At 37.9% G+C, this 21,179-nt stretch overlaps 1 protein-coding gene across 1 annotated transcript; it reads left to right on the top strand.

Moving 5' to 3' along the window:
• The first annotated feature begins 781 nt into the window (after nt 1-781).
• Nucleotides 782-20,711, top strand: LOC108134869. The gene is made up of 4 exons (XM_017255358.2): nt 782-1,806; nt 16,327-17,845; nt 19,121-19,312; nt 19,381-20,711. Exons 1-4 carry the CDS (start codon nt 1,726-1,728, stop codon nt 19,599-19,601), a joined length of 2,013 nt encoding a protein of 670 aa, XP_017110847.1. The 5' UTR covers nt 782-1,725; the 3' UTR covers nt 19,602-20,711.
• The last annotated feature ends 468 nt before the right edge of the window (nt 20,712-21,179 follow it).

The raw sequence follows: 21,179 nt of genomic DNA, 5'->3' as shown, positions 1-21,179 counted from the left end.
ACATGGACATGGACATGGACATGGCCAAGCTCTCCCACACGGACAGCGGAGTGACTCTCTCCGGATGGAACCGCACTGTGGGCCGAACTCTCGGTATTTCATTCAAAATTACTACAACTTTTTCCTGCAGTCCCGCTCTGACTTTCTGTCTCGACAATAACTGGGCTTGACATTTTAAAATTTAAATTTTGTTCTTCAGATCTTTAAATTCAAATTGGTTTTTGAAAACATCGGAGGTTATCTTATTTTTATTTTATGATTATGTCAAAAGGATATTTACTCGCTATACTCTTGAAAGAATAGGAACAGCTAGTATGTTCGTATTTACATGTAAGCCCGTTTTCTCGCCCTAATAGAAAGCTGAATAGCAGTTATAAAGCAGAATTTTAAAACCTTCGTTAAAGTTAACATGAACATAAGAAAAAAATGGGTCTTAATGTCATCTAATCAACTTCGTATCCCGTAGCCTGGTGTAAAAAAAAGATATATTAAAAACCTGTCCTGCACATACACTATGTGACGAGAAATACTAAAATAATATAGAACCAATTATTTTCCACATTAGAATAAAAGATTCGAATGGAGGTCCAAACAAGGATCTGGGCTCTAGTAACGCCGCTGGCTAGTCAATCCGTGCTCCGTCCGTCCCACTGTGCGACAACGGTAACGGCGACCGAGGCAGCGGCGGTGGCGGTGGCGGTGGCATCGACGCAGGCATCGGCGGCAGCAGCAGTCAGGCCAGCAGCGCACCAAAGCAGCGACGGGCTGGCAAACGACAAACGGCGAACGCCAACAGCAGTCAGTATCGATTGAACAGCCGCGCGTAGCCCATCGAATCGAGGAAGAGACGCGACGACGAGAGCGAGCGAGACGGACGACAGGCGACGAGACAGAGCGACCAGGGAAAGGGAAGAGGAGAAGGAAACGGAGACATTGAGCGCCTGCCGCCCCCTCTTTTGTAATAAATAGCGCTGTGCGAGTCGACCACGCTACCAAACGGCAAGAGTCCGCTGAGAGCGACGCAACGCAGGCCACAAAGGCCCCGCCCCCGCCTCCCACCGACAAGACACCAGAACAACAACAACAACAACAAAACACTACCAACAACAAAACACTGACACACACACACACTCATAGTCAGCACTCCCCCTTGAACGAAAGGGAGAACAGTGAAACAGCTGGATGAAAAAAATAACCAGGCTGACCAAAACAACATTAAATTTTACCAACTGGCTAAAAGGAAATAATTAACAACAATATAAAACAAATATACATCCCACGCGTTTCTCCACCAAAGTGCCTTACAACAATTAACACATAAACCACAAATTCAAATCAAATTGAATAAATAACAAATTGAATTAAAATTTTAAATGTGATAAAAAGAAACACTGATAAAAAGGAAAACAAATCCAACTTAAAAAAAGGATAAGTCTATCTCTTTTGTTGTTTTTTTTTAAGTGTGTTGTCCAAAAATCAAAGAAATGAAAAAATATAATTAGACTTCATCAAAAACCAACCACACACAGACGGCAAGAATAAATTAAGAAAATCGAAAGAAAAAACCACAACGTAAAAAATATTAAAAAATATCCATAAATCTATATATACTACACCTCGTACATATATAGAGATACCTAAACAACAAAGCAAATCCAGGAAAAGCAGGCAGCAGAAGAAAGAGCAGAAGCAAAATAAGCGAGGAGAACAACAAAGACGGCTGAAATGGCAACCAAACAGCCCAGAAAAGTGGCCCCCGATGGCGGATGGGGATGGGTCGCTTGTTTTGGCGTTAGTTTGGTCAACGTAAGTTGCTCCCAAATTAGATACTAGTTTTACCCCTTTTTGACACATTCCGGTATCCATTCGATCCGTGCCTGCCAATCAGCTGGCCAATACCGATGGCTATGACCCCTGACCTCTACTACTCTACTCTTTTTTTATCCAGCTGCAATTGACTGTTTACCGTTTCTTCGCCTCACTTCCCGCATTTGCACTTAGGATAGGTTAGTTCCGAAATCCCCAACCGCATTTCATAGTTATATGGCTCCGTGGTAAACACGTTTTCATATGAACGATAAGATTCAAATGAATTATGACGAAATTCAATATGCTTCTAGTCCTACCCGCATTTTTCCATGTTTACACACACCCGATTTATGGGCTACCTGAAATATTATTGGCTTACTTGTGGGGCGGCGCATTTAAGCCAATTTCATAAATAATATATGTATTCCCTAATGGACAAGGGCGCTTTGCCGGTGTTTGAAAAAATCGAACGCCTTCAAATAGTAAACGTTAAATTCACATTAAATATTGCTGTAAATCAGTTACACAGATTTTAAACTACATAGCTTATTGTATGAAAACTAAAATGTGGTTTGAAACTCTTTTCTTTATTTGTTTAATCAAGTCAAAATGATTTAAGTACTTATTATTAGAGAAAGCAGAACAATTTACACAGCTGAGTTAATAGGAGATCCAGTTTCAATCATTAGAAAACAATTTGCTTTTGACAAGCTGATAACGAAACAGAAATCCTTCTATCTAAACATTTGCACTTTAAATAAAGTCTAAATTATGTAAAACAAACCCCCACTTTTAACCTTCTACCTGATTTCCAGAGCAAACTGCATTTTAACGTAAACTCTTTTTTATGAAGTCCGTCAGCAAACAGCTGTTTCCTAAATTTGAAAAAACTATATGAAGATGCATTATCCGGAGAGGAGAAAAAAGGAGACCCCCGATCTCATGGCCAAAAAGTATTCTGTGGGCTTCCAGATCGTATCTGTCTGGCGGTCACGCACCCGCCGCGTGATCTCGAAAATGCGTCTCAACACGGTTTTTTTTCTCCGTTTCAGTAGTTGGCTCTGGCACCTTATATGCCTATAGCAACATTGTTTTTGTTTTAGTTTTATTTCGTACCTCTTGTTATACTGTTGCAATCTGGCCCGAGGCATCAAACAAAGTGAGTCAACGAGAAAATAGGTTTTGGTGGCAAATCCAAGAATCAATTGACACACTTGATTTAATATACATATATATATATTGATTTTCTTGGCATAAAGTAACAGCCAACACTGTCATCATTATACAAGTATTATGAGATCATCATAAATTGGGCGGATAAGAAGGATCTTGCATTTCATCTGCTGGCAAAGAAACAAAGACTAGTTATGTATATGTAAGCACAGTGAAATTTATTTGTTGGCCAAAGATCATACTACAGGATAAACATTGCGAAAACAATAGCATATATGTAAATCAAAGCAAATATGTTGTTCTATGACGCATCGTTAGTCTAAAGCAATTCCAAAAGTCTCAAAATCAGATCATAGCAATTATGTAATAGTCACAAAGTTGTCTTATTGCCATTTGAGCGATAACCAAGCGACTTGGTAAATGAGTCGAGACGATGTGCAATTATAAATGCTAATTTGTGTGTGGCCAAGCGAAGATCTCGAAAATTGACAGCAACAGTCCCATGCAATGATTATGCGTACTCAGAGTGGAGACAATGATATGAGCATTAGGGGTACTTATATCATCTGGGTGCCGCCGACTCTTACAAATAATATAACATTCAACGGAACAGATGGGTGGATATGGTTAGGATGTGTGCACATATTGAGTGCCGATGGTTTGGTCATTGAAGCCAAATGCGTTGTGACACGATTATTCGAGGGTGGTTCAAATGGTTATGATCGATAAAGACAGATAAAATATAAAAACTACACGAAATAAAATTCACAAATAATAACCTTTAATTACCCTTTGATTTAAGAGAACAACATTTATGATTCTGAACTGTCTACCATTAATAAGGTATTCTTAAACATCATAAATATAATGTTATATGATGTATAATTAACATTTTTTTATATATACAATTGGTAATGCCTGTGCAAATCATATTCGCAAGTATGTATCTTGTCATGGCGAAATATATACAAATTTAATGTTCTATGAAACCTTCTAATTATAATGATCAATTTAAGCCCACTGAATATTAATCTGTCTACCCATGCTGGCTGTCGCCTCCAGCCAATTCTCACCCAACAAAAACAAAACACTAGAACGAAACCTCCAATAGAAATGCGCCATTTGAAAAACAAATCGAGTGTTTGGCACGGAATTTGCCTTTTATATTTGGTCTTTTGTATATGTATGCAGAATGAAACTAAACGACACTTTCAGGATGCTTGTAAGCAAAAAGTAACGTGAGAAAGAAAACAAGGAATGCCCAAGTTTTAATTTGTATGATCAAAAAGTTAATATCTGCCCGACAGATAAAGGGGATCTGTAAAAGTTTAGTGACGTCTGGTCCAACTTCACACAACCTTTCAACGATCCCGACTAGCAGGTGGGTTCAAAACGAAAACAAGATATTTAATCATCTCCTAATCAGTCGATTAAAACTGTCCTGAATCATGGCCGTGCAAATATATCCCATGGAAACAAGATAGATAAGATATTTGTGACCCACTTGGTCACACGACCAACTTCCAGACTTCGACACCGAAATCTCGAGTAGTTTGTTTTAGTTCCCCGCCCCTTGCCGGAAAATTTAAAACACTCGTAAAACTTAATTGTTCTTTGGGACAATAGAACGTGAGGTGCTTAGCGAAAACAAAATCGATCATCATCATCATCGGGGTGCAGGAACATTGAGGTTAGATGGCAACTGCCTGATATGCCAATCATTCGATTATGTGTTCGATTGCTATTGATTCTAGGTTAAGTTCGAACGACTAATCGCAATCGCAACTTTTGTTTGTTTTCGTTCCGTTATACTACCATTATCTTTGGCCAGGCAGGCACACGTTTAATCGCTTTTAAATCATTTACGAGGCAAATTAGCACTTGAACCTTATACAACACGAAAACCCAATAGAGCAATATATGTACCATAAACAATAATTTTTGAAGCTGGTACAAACAACATGAGTCTTATTAAATAATTTAGCTTGTTGCCATGATGACTGGACCCCTGAAGAAGTTTTTTTTTCCTTCTCTTCCCACACAATCTAGCCGGAAACATGGTTGTAAAACAAAACGAAATATTTATTATTCACTGATTTACGAGAATTTAGAGTAATGGTGAATTAAATTTGCTAGTTCACTACCTTTTTAATTTAATCACTTAATTAGTGAAAATATCAAATGAAAAAGATCAGATCTAAATATTATTGTATTAGTGAATTACATCTTGAAAAGCATTTCACAAAAATAAACCAATTAATATAACTAAGTTTTATTATTATTCGTGTATTGAAATTCTTCTTCTCCATATTCACACATATGTATAATGTCTAGTCCGGGCGCTTTGTTTAAATACCTTATCAGAGAGTAAAGAAAAAGAACCGCGTCGTCTGTCTGTCTGGAAGGCCTGAGGCAATGATAAAGAACGAGTTGCTATATAGCCGAATATCCGCGCAATCCAATTGAAAATACGATGAAAATTGTTTACGTAAGGCCCCCAAAACAAAGAACCGCGGTCGAACCCATTGGCAAAAGCACGTGACCGATAGCGAAAGGCGGCGGAGAGGAGATAAAACTATGGAGATATATGCTAAAACTCACGATATACACATAATTTGGAAATGAATTTGCCCCGAGGTTGCCGACACACTTCGGATGTATGTATATACAATCGTATTTTAAGCACGGCGGAATAATTGCTTAATTTATCCGGAACAAAGTGGAATATCCATTAGCGGATTGTTATTAGGCCACAGAACGATTTTATATAAAGCGTTTTTATCGCTGTGATTAATCATTGCCTTCGCTCTTTTTTAGTTGCAATCAAAATAGTTAATAAATATTGACTTTAGATAAAAGTTATGTGAGGAGAAGCTTAAGTGCTAGCTTAACATTTTCGATTAACTATCAATTGACTATGTGCATGCATTTTATTCCATTTCATTTAAATGACAGATAAACGTTTGTTATCTGCTTTTTTTAACCGTCCAATATTTTCTTTGTTTTGCAAAATTCATTGATTTAAAAGGAAATTGATTTGGATGGAAATTCTTTAATTCTGCGGGTCAATTGTTACTTTGTCACCCGTCAGTTTTTATTTGATTGTGATTGATTTGCAACCGTGTTTTTGTTCAAACATTGACGGCTGCAAACACAATCTACACTTTTTTTTTGTTGTTTTGACAAATGGGAACCGGTGGGCTTGGGTCTCTTTGGTTGACCGATGATGAAATTTGCTAAACAATTGAACAACACTAATCGGCGATTTCTTTGGCTAAATAACTGTGGACTTTGCTCCACTGACTTTGAACGCACGACGAATCTTTTGTCTGTTGTTGTTTTCATTCCCATCTGTTCTTTTCTATCCACCTATCTATTTGCCGTGAGTGTCGTCTGATTTGTTGTCTCTGTTTACCTATAAATTATATATGGTGTTTTCGCCTCTGTGTGTTCAGTGTCAGCGCAATAATGAATACCAAGTTAAAGTTGTGGGTGCCACTTGTGCGGATGCTATCCTTCGGTTTCCAACCAAGTACCACGCATTCGGGGCATATTGTTTTTATCGATAAGATATATACTGAAAACATATCCGTAGTCTGGATTAGAGATCTTATCATATTTAATAATCTTTTAATACATGATTTTTTAATCATATCTTAGCAATGTATATTATGTCTTTATTGAAATGACATAAAATCCTCCCGCATATTTATATTAAGAGCAACCACCATTTTAAGCACATTGCTCACATTATTTTCTTTTATCATGGCCATACAGTCTCCCCGTACTTAAAAAAAAAATAGTTTTTATTTAATATCATTTAACATTGATAAGTAGTCACTAATTAAATGAATAGAAATTTATAAGCGGGGTATTTATTAGTCTGACTTGTTTTCCATATGGCTTTTGTTTTCTATTTGAAGACTGCCGTTTCACCCCTCGACGAGAGGCCAATTTGGAAAGAAAAAGAGCAAAACAAGTAATTAAATATACAAAGAGAAGGCGTCATTGATTCGCGGTGTCGCCATTTCGTTACCATTTCTGATTTCTGATTTCGATTCCGCTTTTGTTTCGGTCTCTGTTATCAGTATCAGGTGCGATTAACACATTGGTTCATGGGGCTCAAGATGTTAGCAAAGCGAAAATCCCACCGAATCAGCAAGTGCCAGGCAATTAAGCTTAAAATTAAGTACATCAGCTTAATTGATAATTAGAATACGCGGATTTCGTTTAGCATTGTGAACTGGTCATGTAAGGCGGGCGTGAAAGATCGCCAGTCCTCAAAACCGATTTGTACCCATCTTGGGCATTCTGTGGGGTATATACTCACCCTGTGTTTGACCGATCGAGCGACCGTTTAGCATTCGACCAACGCATGCTCGCTGAACGCAACCCAATACGTCATAAATATATCCGGCATGCTTCACTCGAGTCGAACAATCTATATCTGGACATGCTGGTACACATATGCGTATATATATGTCTATATGTGAAGTGGCATTAGTGTCGTCGCACTTGGAAAGCCAATTAGAACATTTCCGAATGGTGTTCAGATAAGTTAACGTATTTCAAATCAGATGGATTTAAGGTGTTTTAGATGTTATGAAATTTACAAAAATAGGCTCGTGTAGAGAGGATGGAGGATGTAAGTTTATTAAAATAGGGATAATTGCTTAACTAAATATGGTTTGACTGACTGTCAAAGGCCATTGAATTATAAAACATTGTTTCCATTTTAAAAAAATTCTTTAAAAGTATTCAGAGAAGTATATTAAACAAAGCCTAATATGTTGGGAAACTGTAAGTAAAACTAGTTTTAAATTCATACATATATGTATAAAAATAAATAAAATTCAGAGTAGAGTTGATTTCAATGCTAATCCCAAAAAAAAACAAATTTCTCACCTAATTCCCACAAATAAATTCCGAATAAATTCAAATGTTTTCTTGTTAATTGTGACGTTTTCTTCTTTGCACAATTGGTAAATGTGTCTGTGTGGATTGGCCTCTGTTTTCGCAAATGAGAGCTAATTTCTTTGACAAATTCCGAGTACCAGGCGCGAGAAAAACAATAAATAGAATTAAAATAGAGCACAGTAATCGGTTGAAATGAAATTTACTGGTGGTATATGTACATATGTATATACATATATATATTCCTAAGGGGATCATGCAAACAAGATGCGAACGCCTTTAACTAAGCAAACACACTTCAAAATGGGCATTCGCGAGTGAATGCTAAAACCAAATGATATATCGATTCATACCAGGCAATCGCCATCCAAAAGTGTGCGGCAACTTATCTCAAAATGTTAATTAAATTTTAACAACTGCTAAAAGCGATCAGCCAGAGAATCGCTCTATTGTGCGATGGGCTATATAAGCCATACTGTGAACCGTACGACATCGCAGTATAAGATTTGGATTTGATAGGTTATCAATATGGGATATGGGTGCTAATTCCCAACCCACGCGCCAGACATTCTTTTCTCATAAACTAAGTGGTGATTTTCATACGATTTTATTGCTCGAGTTGGCAACTAAAGCCAATAGATCTACCGATTTTGCAAAACAAAAAAAACAACAGGTGTTTAATCTAGAGATCTATAGATTCAATTGTCAATAGAGAAATATCTCTTCAATCATCACCCTGAGGATGTTTATTCTTATATGCTATTCGTTTATTTTAAGTAATGTTTGTGATTTATGACCTCTATATACTTACTTATACATCAGATAAGGTTTTTCGATTAGAGGCGTAAGTGCACTTGTCATCATAAGGTTTTGAGCTAAGCATTTTATATTCAATCGATTACTTTTAAAAATGTAGAGATGGTGGTGTATTTTTAAATATTGTACTAGTTTCAACATTGGCTAGCGAATCTAATTTTGGAAAATAGTCACTAAGTAAGGGCAATTTCCTATTCGATAATTCTGTGAAATCAATACCCCAAAAACAAAACGTTGTTGCCGCAAGGCAGCAGAAACACAAACAGAGAAACTGCACGCAAATGCACAAAGTACTCACAAAAAGAAAACTTTCTTCTCTTCGCAATTTATTTTTGCACTGGCCCCAACGACGTCACGTGATCATTGCGATCGCAGAATATCTGGCGGCAGCAAAAAGTAAAACTAAAACGAACTGCATCAAAAAGGCCCCGAACAATCCGCAATCAAAGCAGCCTTAACAACGGGTCCCCAAACGGATCAATGTCAATAGTAAAATGCACATGTGATGCCGTATTTTCCTGCCTCCCAAGCGTTGTGGCAAATCCGGTTTAGCCACAACAAAGGCCAACACAGCTGATGCTGCCGATCACGTGACTGCTCGCTCACCAAGTTGCAAGTTGCACCGAATGGAAGCACAAACCCCCCTCCCCCTCCCCCTCTCCAAGAAAAAAAAAATCAAACTCGTTTGCAGCTTACAACAGCTGCTCTCGTAACTGTATCTGAATCTCTAATTGTAAATGTATCTGTATCTGATGCCAGCCTATCCGTATCTGGAAGTATCTCTGCACGAAAATATATAGTATGTGTTGGGTAAATCACATGACTTCGATCATATGCAGGCCTGCCAAGCAACAGAAGCAGCAACACCATCATCAGAGCCATCAGGCCCGATATTAAGCCTTCATCCGCTCCGTTTTGTACCCCATTAACAGTAGAGCCTCGAAATAAAGTTAAGATAAATGTGTCAGCAAAGAAAATGATTAATTAATCAGGGTTTAGAATTTATTAATGGTTATAGGTATAACACAACTAATAAGTTTATTCCCACAGAACATAGAGCATTGGTTGAATATAGTTTCGGTTGCACTTGCAACTTTTCTAGAATATCTACATATCTATTTTTCACTCTACAATATTTCAATACTGAAGTTTCAAAATACTGATCTACAGTTTTCAATAACGATATTCTTAGATATTATTTAAAGAACATACGCGTTTTCGGTCCTTCTAATGAATATTTCTCCCAAATTAATTACAGCACGATAAGAAATCCAAAATCACATAGAATAGTTACTCAGTATCGAGTTTTAACTGTAGTGCAGTCCAGATCGGTTTGGCTTCGGTTCGGTTCGGTTCGGTTCAGTTCAATTCAATTTCGAGTTCAGCTTTGTGACGGCTTTTGTTTTATGGCAATGTCGAGTGAACTTTTTGTTATTGTTTCGTTTTCATTATTATTATTTTTTGTTGCTGTGTGCTTTTTAATTGAAATGTTTGGCAGCGGCCGAAACCCCCTTCAGTTGAGTTCAGTTGAGTCGATTTGAGTTGCTCGTTTTGGTGCGGTAGTGAAAAAATGTACTTCACAATTAATTGTTTCAATTGCCACGAGGGCCCAACGGGCAGCAGCAGCAATTTCATTTCAATTCGAACATATTAATTCACTGACGATCGTCCTCTGTGTCTCGATCTTTCATTTTTGTCCGCTTCTCTACGTTCAAGTAACGTTAATTATGGTTTTACCCAGAAGAACATTAGCCAATCGAAGCTCTCAAGTTCAAGGCACTCGTAAAGTTACACAAAAAAGTCACATGCAGCAATACGTAAAATTTAAATTATGCATATTCACTCTTAATTAAGTCAAGGCGGTAGCGATCTGAGGGGTAACTGAAACCGAATAAAATGCATTGAACTGAACGGGTTAACAAGTCACCTTACCACTTCATCCCCATACCCTTCAGCTGAACTTGAAAGTAAATCGGAATATTTTAATTCTCCACATTTCAATGTCTCAGAATCATGTCGATACCTATTACTGTTGACAACCTATCGTTGTAGGTTAAATTATATTTATTAGTCTATTTAATTTTATTAATTCCCTTAACTCAATGGTTTACTCGTATTGTACAAGTAGTTCGCTACTTGTTCAATGTAACTAATAATGCACCTAAATTAACCATAACTCCATTAATTAATTTACAAAAGTGAAACAAATTGTAAATATGCAACTACTGCATGATCCCAATGCAATTATGGAAATATTAAATTACAAGTACGTCATTTTCCTCACAACAAATTGAAAAATGCGTGTGGTAACGCTGAAATAAATTCATTAGGCACTTTTGATTACACAATTTTACAATTTCTCTCGGCGACTACCTGTAATTGAGCGATTTCAGCGTATAAATAAATGTGCTACTAACTTCTAAAGGCAATTACGGTAGTGGCCCAGGCAAACCAAACCGACCCGGAAATTAACCTAGGGCTCAACTATTTACTTCTTATCAAGCTGAAGAATGGACAATGGACAGGAATACCAGATAACATTTTGAATATAAAGTTCAAATAGTGAAGGAAGAACCGCAGGAATGATGAAATATCAAAGTGGGAGGCTAAAAATGCCACGCAAAACTTAATGGGAAATCGATAGGATGAATGGACTTGATTTACGACGGCGGTCAAGAGCTTCCTCAAAAAGGGGATGAAGACGTGGATTGGACTCAAATGACGTCTGCTGGACAACAACGTCATCATCGTTGACATGGGGGTGACATATTATGATGGCATAATATGGGTTATATCTACATCCATCCCCCACAATTCACGACCTCACGAACTTTGGACTTGAAAATTGATAACACGCCAAAAGTGAATTCGAAACCAGTAGTAACACACACACGAGCTGCCAAGTGGGTTCCAAATGCCCCATTTAATATCTTTCCGGATAGACAGTGTACCTTTTCGTATCCCGAGACCCAGGCGTGCTCTATTTTCACATTGTGAAATAGTTTAAGCTGAGCAAAAATAGATTATCAATAAACAGAAGTTAATAACAACCTTTCGACTTACACGAAGGGAGATCAAATATCCATTTATGGATTGTTTCACATAATCAACGTTGAGTTTATTGACGAAATCATTTATATTGCGTGTCATTGATATTTGGCAATTTTCTAAAAATTAGTTTTTTTAAAAACATCACTTTATAACTATGTTTTTTAAATTCATAAATTAAACTTAATAAAGCAAATAATTCAGCCAGAAGTAGAACAATTAAATCAAAGATTTATGAAATTTGCAATATGAGCTTGTCCAAACAATAAAGCTTATGAAAATAACATCAACTAGTGAACAAAATTATAGCATTTTTAAACATTGAAATTGAGTAATAAATGAAATATTAAATGCACTGCTTCCGATTTGGAAGAATTATTTATGAGTACGTAGTCGTTTGACATACATATGTATAGATTGTTTAAAATCGAAGAAAAGCTACTTTAAAGACCATAAATCACATCATGAGTTTTTGCTAATTTATCCCCTTTAAAGAGTTATTTTCTGACATAAAAAACAAATATTTCAACCCCATAAACCCTTCAAAGCCAATCGACTGCACTATGACAACGTGTTAGCCGCGTGAAGGGCGCTAGAGCGAATTGTTAAGTAATATTGTCTATAAAGGGAACCGCAACGATACGAAAATATTTCTATACTCTATGTACGTATTTATATCAGCATACATGTATATATATATATATATAATACATGTATATAAAACGACTTTCGTTGCGAACACTCAAGTGTCACGTTAATTTCACGCAGTAAACGGCAAAGGGGCATCTACTTGTAAATTAGATTCGAAAATATTGCACGAAATGTTTAAAAATAAGTTAGCAGCTAATCGTGCAAATTTCGCATCTAAGCCCCTCTACTGACCACAATTAAATTATACCCAGGAGCGCATAAATCAATAAGCTGATTTGGGGCAATATCGAAACCCAAATAAAACGGATCAGCAGTTTGTTCCCGACTTGGTTGTTAACGGGTTTGCTGTTTGACTTTGGCTGTTTTTCGCTAAAATTGTCGAGCACAACAGCCAGTTTAAGCCAAACAAAAGAAAACATGTGTATAATTTATATATATAGAATATGGCAAAAGCTAATAAACAATACCCAACAACAGGCAATAAGCTTCCAAAATATTTATTTACACATTACAATAAAAACCAAACCCTCCTCTTCCGTCGACAGCGCTGAAAATGTGCAAATTTATAAAGAAAACAGGTCGGATTAGTTTTTGGTTTTCTTGAAAAATTGTTGAATCGAATAACAAGCGTTGATTGAGATTTCCTTGCTATAGCGGAACTGGAAATGTATATCCAGATCGAACTATTGTTGTAAATTAACAAATTTTATATATGAGATCGATCATGGCTTTGTATAAACAATTATTATACGGGTCTATAGCATTCACTATTTGAGCAGTTCTAAAAAATTTTCGGAATTTCGTTAAAGCGTTAAAAAATAAATAACTTAATTGATTTGCTTTGCAGCGACAAAAGTCATTGTTTGGCGATACAATGACTATGCGAATTCTTTGAAATACCTTTTAGTTCTGAAAACTTTTTTCCTTGCCAAAAGCAAATTCAAGTTTTCTATTTTTCAGCCTGCCCGACTTGATCAGTCAATTGTTATTGATAGATTTTAAAATCAAAGTGTGGGAACTTAAAAATATTTATTGAACCCCAATTGTGCCAAACCAGAGTAATTTCGACTTCGCCCCCGCAATCAATATCGCAAATGATTGAACTATTTTAAACATATTTGGGCACACCTAGTGAGCGCGTGTTGTTTCCTTCAAATGTTTTTTCTCCTTCAATTATGAGTTCTGATAGTTCAATTATCAAGCAATTAAAGCTTTTACTGAAACGCCCCATAAAAGCACATAATAAAACCGTGGCTCGGACGGGCGCCGTAATTCAGAAATTCGAAAATCAATAAGCACCAAAGCGCAATCAATAATAATCGCAGCCCAACCGCAAACAAATAAAACACTTTAGAAAGCCCATCAATCCAGAAGGTTTAAATCGTTCAATGCTGGAAGTAGATTTTAAGTAGCCACGTAAGACGTCCCTTCAGGAAAGCGCAATTAGTTAAAACTCAAATCTTTATGGCATGAGTTATAAAATAGTAATCTCGTTAAAAGTTTCACAACATCTAAAAATAATTACAATCATTTTCCATCAAATTTTATTTAGTCATTTAAGATGTCACGTAACTACATTGCCTTAAGTGTCGCCCGATAGTTTTATTTATTATAATGTAAGCAATTAAATCAGGGTAATTGAATTCTTAAAACTTCGGTTACAAGAAGAAAATAGATAAGGCGAATATATCACTCAGAGAGATAGCAAAATAAAAATGTATTATAAACAAAAAATTCGAATTTTCCTTTTACCCATATTTCCCACACCATTAATTTGCTAAGTTGGCCTCTAAAATGAGTACGAACAAACTGAATTTTAATGCCAGCCCACCAACTGTATAATCTAATAGCGAATTCATGCCCGTCCACTTTATAGGCCAAGCCATTTAACGAATACAAATTGGACATGCTCGAATTTCGAGTCTTGACAGGCACCATCAATAGATATGGATCCACAAGGTCTGAAAGAAGGAATCGTACAAAGAAAGAAATAGGAAAAATCCATCAATCAAATCGATCATGAATGGAAGTAAACGAAAGCTGCTCAGTCAGTCGTCAGTCAGTCAGTCAGGCAGTCACTTTGTCGCTCGTCCGTCAGATTTTAAGTCCCTGGCGTTGTGATTGTGATAAGGGCAAAACCCATTGAGATGGTGACCATCGCAATTATTGCACAACCGATAAGATGAAGCAGGGGCCTGAGGATCTGACCATCTGAAGTGCATCGATAGGGGCGTAGTGCTGACATCGGGTTTGCCCACTTGCCCGCACCAAATAGTTCTCATAACCCTACCAGAGTGGGTATTACAATTTTAGCCAGAGCCTATAGTACGTATATTATATATTCCTTAAGCAGCTTCAACAGTCGAGTGGATCTATCCATCTGTTTCTACTAAAGATTCATATAGCAGCTGCCACAGAAACAGTCGCTAATTGTTTTGTTTGTTGTTTTTAAGCATACATTTACTTACTCCGAGATATAGTCGTGCTTTACGATTCTAGAAACACCAGCTTAATTAAATACATTTCAGACGACTATTATGTATAGCTGTAATAGGGAAGATCAGAAAGCAAATATGAAAACAAGAGGAAAATCAACATATCTTTTTTGTTAAAAAAATCAATTTTAAATTAATAAAATTCGTACAGCTAGATCATAAAGCTGCTATAGTAAAGATTGGTAAATGAATAGAAATCTGGGGAATTTAATTTTTATTATTAAAAAAAAAAGTTTAATTTAAAAAAAATGAACGACTATAACATATAGCTACTGTTGAAAAGATCGAAAAATGTTTCGGAAAATCGACATAACTTCATTGAAACATAATATATACGCATAGAAATTGAGGACATTTTCGTTAAATCTGTAAGGGTATATAAACTTCGGTTTGTGTTTTGTTTTTTGGTTTTCCACTGAAAACCGATAAGCTTTTTTTCTGCGATATTGTTATCCGTATGATGACGTTATGTTTTGTGTCACTTATTCTGGCCGCTTTCCCCCCTTCCCCCTTCCCATTTCCCCTTTCCCCTTTTGCAATCCCTAAAAAATGCCGTTCCCCAATGTTGGTTTGCTGATAATGGAATGGTTATGGCCCGGCACCCCCTTCCCCTCCCCCTCCCCCTCTACGTAATTCTTTGCGAGTTCTGCCCTCGGAGACGATAAATCACGCGGCCTCTGAACGGCAGATTAGCTCGCACAAATTGGCCCACATAAAAATACAAATAGAATAAAAGTAATACAATGTTCGCATAGCCAGTGTATAATTTATGGGGCGCTGAACGATCAGTAATCGAAGCTCGATTGAGTTGCGGCCGATCGCAGGGTGGAAGAATAATAACTAATTCTGTCGATAATTTGATTTATGAGCTGCCGCGAATTCCTTACAAGTAAAATGGTCCAACATTTTAAGAAATTCCTATTTAGTAACACAGGAATACAATTAATTCGAATAGAAGTCCCTTTTTTTTTTTGCTATCTTAGAATGGTGTCTATGCTACCTAATATTCGTATACCCCAGTCAATAAAGCCAATAATTATTTAACTATTGGTTAATGGTAGCTATGCAGAACATAATCTGAAATTTCAAGCCAGTTATTTAGGAAAACAGCAAAACAATTGATCCAGTGGATAGCGAACCTTTTTTTAATATTGAACTTATTTCCATAAATTAAATTAAATTAAAAACATTCACAAAGTATCAAAAAAAAAAACAAGAAATAAAGCAACCCAATTTTTAATATGCCTATGCTGTTTGGGTACATGCAGTAATGTTGTTATAAAAAAAAACAAAACTGGCTAGAATTTAAACCAAGCGTGATTTTAGACCATTATCCTATTAGTATTCCTATTAGTATTGCTTATAGCTGTAACCCAAATCAGGACTCATGTAAAAATCTCTTATATATCTTATCTTATAGCTGGCCACCCGCTCCATTGAACCATCGTTTGGCCTGCTCTTCGGGGACACCCTCAAGGATCTCAATGTGGGCACCACGGGGGCAGCGGTGATCATCAGTGCGCTGGACGTGTGCATGAACTTCTCCGGACTGTTTGTGGGGCCGCTGCTGAAGGAGTTCTCCTACCGCAAGGTGGCCATTGCCGGATCACTGCTGTGCGGCCTGGGACTGGCGCTCACATCGCCGGCGACGAGCATGGCCCACATCCTGAGCACCTACTCCGTGATCAACGGCATCGGCGTGGGCCTATCCACTTCGGCGGCGTTCGTGGCCCTCAATCACTACTTCAAGCATAAGCGCGGCCAGGCGGTGGGTCTGTCGATGGCCGGGACGGCCATGGGCATGCTGATCATGCCGCAGCTGGTGCGGATCCTGCTGGAGGCCTACGACTTCCGGGGCGCGGTGCTGCTGCTGGCGGGCGTGGCCCTCAATGCCACGGTCGGATCGGTGCTGCTGCAGCCGGTGAAGTGGCACATGAAGGAGGAGTTCGACGACGAGGAGCTGATGTGCATCTCGGCCCTGCCCACCCCGCAGCCCCAGCTGACGTTAGGCGGCGGCGGTGGCGGCGGCGGCGGCGGTGGCGGAGCAGGTGGCGCAGCGGCGGCATCAGTTGGTGCTGCAGCTGGAGCTGGAGCAGCGCCCGATTTCAAGGTGATCAAGGAGGATGGCAACGAGGAGGACGCCCTGCCCGAGATGAACACGCTGCTGTTCCACAAGCACCATCCGCATCAGCACTCGATGCGCAAGAACTACTCGGAGATGGCCATGAACACGATGAATGGCAACCGACTGGGTTTGCCCAAGAGGCCCACTTTTCCGCGCATCATGTCGCTGGCCGGGGTGCAGTCGGCCGTCCATGGCGCTGGCGGGGATTCGGGCGGCTATACGTCGCAGGCGGAGGTCAATGCCACGCAGCTGCGCTGCCGCAAGGCCTCGGTCACCTCGAACCTCTCCTACATGGACTTCACCGGCTCCATTCTCCAGGTGCACCTCAACACCGGCGACGATGAGTTCGAGCAGAACGATCGCGAACTGCGACGTGTTGGCACCGCCACGGGCAGCATTGTCCTCGGCGGTCATCGCGACAGCTTCATCAAGATGAAGCCCACCGAGCTGGACAAGCAGGCCGAGGCGGCGGCCGCCCTCGACGAGGAGGCCAAGAAGAAGGCCAAGAAGCCGGGCTTCTGGCGACGTTTCGCCGACCTGCTGGACATCGATATGCTCAAGGACAAGATGTTCCTCAACCTCCTCTTCGGTCTCTCCATCTTCTACGTGGCCGAGATGAACTTCAAGATGGTCACACCGTTCTTCTTTGCCAACCTGGGCTACAAGAAGGCCGATGTCGCCTTCTGCCTCTCGGTCACCGCCATTACGGACATCGCCGCCAGGATAGTGCTGCCACCGATATTCGATCGCACCACGATCAAGAAGCGCACCATTTTCCTCGTCTCCATCATCTTTGTGGCCCTGACCCGTTCAAGTGAGTGCCTACCGTCGATCGTCGTTCATTTCATTTCCATTTAGATTTGAATTTTAAAAATAACATCAAATTGCAACATATTTTAACATTAGATTTAAATTTTAAAAATAACTTCAAATTGCAACATACGCCTAAGACGAAGAGAAAGAAACTAACTTAAATCTTTAAAAACAGCGATATTTTAAATCTTATATTATATCTTTAATATCTTAGAAACACAGCCATATATTAGAGACGAACTCTATTGACATTTTGAATTAATATCCTTTTTTTAAATTTACTTTTTACTTATTTTACGGAGTTTTTTTCATTTAACGAATTTACTGTAAGTGCCGCATTCTCTACAATACTGTTTATTAGTATATTTAATAACTAACAATCACATAGCAAGTGAGTAGCTGTAGTCGATCAATCATTTAGATTTAAATTTTCAAAATTACTTCAAATTCCAACATACGCCTAGGAATAAGAGAAGTAAACTAACTCTGTTGACATTTTAAATTTGTATCCTTTTTTTTTACTTAACTTTTTACTTATTTAACGACGTTTTTTCTTTCAAGTTATATACTTTAAGTGGCGCATTCTCCACATTACTGTTTATTTCTATGTTTAATTACTAACAATCACATAGCAATTGAGTAGCTGTAGTCGATCAATCATTTCATTTTTTAATAGATTTCAAATATAAAATGATTTTAAATCCCAACATACGCTTAGGATGAAGAGAAGTAAAATATCCTTAATTTTTTGAAACACAGTTATATTTGAAAGACTTACACTTTTAATAGCTTACCTATTTTTTATCATCATACTTTACGGGTTTTTTCTTTGAAGGAATATTCTATGAGTGGAGCATTGTCCACAAAACTTTTTCCTTATACTTATAATAATTTCGATTGGTTTTCAATCCTTAAATAATTTCAAATACCCAAATTAACTCAAAACTTAAAAAAAAACAGCGATATATTAAAGATTTACTAAAAAACAACTTTTAATTGTTTTTATATTGTTCGTTAAGTCGAGTCTTTCCCACATAACTTTTTCCTTATATTATATATTAAATAACTTTTTTACAACATTTGATCATTCCAAATATAACGTTGTCCGATTTTAATATAATTAAAACCGTTGTTCTGAAGTAATGAACCATTACTATATTCGTTAAAATTCTTAAAAAACACAGCGAAGAAAAATAGAGGTTTACTCTATAAAGTTAGATTTTAGGAATATTACGGTTATTTTTAATAACTAACAACCATATCTTGGCTATTTTAGTTATGGCTGAGCAGAGGGACTGGACGCAGTTGATGGTGTGGCTCTCGATCTGCGGCTTCTTCCGAGGATCCGCCCTGAGTAACTTTACGCTAACCGTATCCGAATACTGCTCACTGGAAAAACTGCCCTCGGCATTCGGCTGGCATCTGGTGGGCAAGGCCCTGTTCGTCATCACTTTTGGACCTCTAATTGGTAAGGACCATCCACATATATACTGACTCCCAACCTATTTACTCAACATGGATATTTGTCAATTGTAGGTCTCATTCGGGATGTGACAGATAGCTACCCCATTTGCATACACACCCAGAGCGTTTGCATCATGATTTGCGCCTGTGCCTGGGGCATTGAGTACCTGGTGGAGTACATCCACTCGAGACGTCGCACCGCCGATGCCGCCCAGTTGCCAACCCAGGACGGAGGTGCCACCACGATGACGCAGACGACGACGACGACGGGACAGCACGATGTGAAGCTGTAGATCTGAAGAGGTTCGGCGACAGCATGAGATGGACATGGGATGGACTAGAGAGATCTACTTTAAGGAAGACAGTCTCGCCGCGGGACGGAGGATTGATTTCCTCCAGCGAGTACCCCACTTTAAATATACTTAAGAGGGTCCCTGCACAATGCAAGGGTATAATTTTAGATGGGAAACCCATTGGTTCCCACTTCGTTTAACACTCTAGTGTAGTGTGTGGCCCTAATCCCCAAAAATGTATTAAAACTCAACTTAGTTAAGTCATTTATTTCGTTTGCGCTCGTTTTTTTTTTGCAATATGTTTAGTGAGTCTTAAGATCTTGGAGAGACATAATCATACACACTCCACATACCACACATATAACTATATATATATATAGGCAGGATTTGTCAGTTTTAGTTATATGGAACTCATTTCTCAACTGTAACCAACCCAAGGGGATAAACAAACAACTAGAGCCCCACAAAAACCACAAAAAAGTGCGTTTACATTTTAATGTTAAAGGAGAAAAAGGAAAATCCGAAATTCATTCATTTAAGTTACCAATTTCCGGCGTTCTCTTCATTTTATGATTTGCCTTGATTTGTTCTCTCTCTTTTTGTTTATTAGTGAACTTGTATGTGATAGTTCAAAGATAGTTTTTAATTTAGAAGTTAATCTATACATATAGAAATAATGATATCTGCATCTGCATCTGCAATATAACGATGCGACAAGAAAGTATGAAGGGAATGTTGAAAATTGATCGGCTTTAAAATGTACCTTGAGAGCGATGTTGAGCAACGACAAAACAACTAAACTATACAAACATAAATAAAAAACACTATATGTATATCATTTATCTTATGTGTAATTTAGAGAGAACGTTCGTGTAAAGCCAAGTGCGTTAATTGAACTGAAGAAACTGAAGAAACAAGAGCGATCGAATTAGATAAGATGGACAAATGAATTGAAAAGCGCGCCAGAGGTAATATTTTTAAAGCGCTCGTTCTGATCCTAGCCAACCAAATGCCACAATATATATTTATACACAATTGAAGGTTCCTTGCAGCGGCGTTTTAACTGATCAAAATCGATAATAAAGCCTTTTACGTGTCCCAAAATCATAATATATTGTTAGATCTTTTAGGTAATTTAACCAAAATGCAACTAAGCCCAACCGATAAGCAATAAAACGCAAACAAACCACGCGAATTGTGGTGCAATTGACCAAGTAAACTCAATGTAGCAAACTTTTGGGCTCGCTGAGAATTGCTACACTGGAAAAGATGACGACATTCGGATATACATACTATATACAAAAACTATTACGATAAGCATATTTGGGTACTTACATTTATTGTGGAGTATATACTTTTTGTCGGATTAGTAAATAGTAAACAGCGATTTTGATACATGCGTATGAAGCAAAGTTTTGGAAATGTATTGCGCGATATTGTAGCCCTATAAATTAATATATATTGTATCAGTATATAAATTTGTGTATATTAAATTGGAAATAAATTGATGAAATACAGAGCAATAACAAGCATTTATTTGTTAGAGAGAGATATATCCTGGAACTGATCTTGAGATAG

This window comes from Drosophila elegans, unplaced genomic scaffold (genome assembly GCF_018152505.1).
Source record: "Drosophila elegans isolate 14027-0461.03 unplaced genomic scaffold, ASM1815250v1 contig_149, whole genome shotgun sequence".
Classification (NCBI taxonomy): Eukaryota; Metazoa; Arthropoda; class Insecta; order Diptera; family Drosophilidae; genus Drosophila; species Drosophila elegans.
This window is presented reverse-complemented; position numbering and strand designations above follow the sequence as displayed.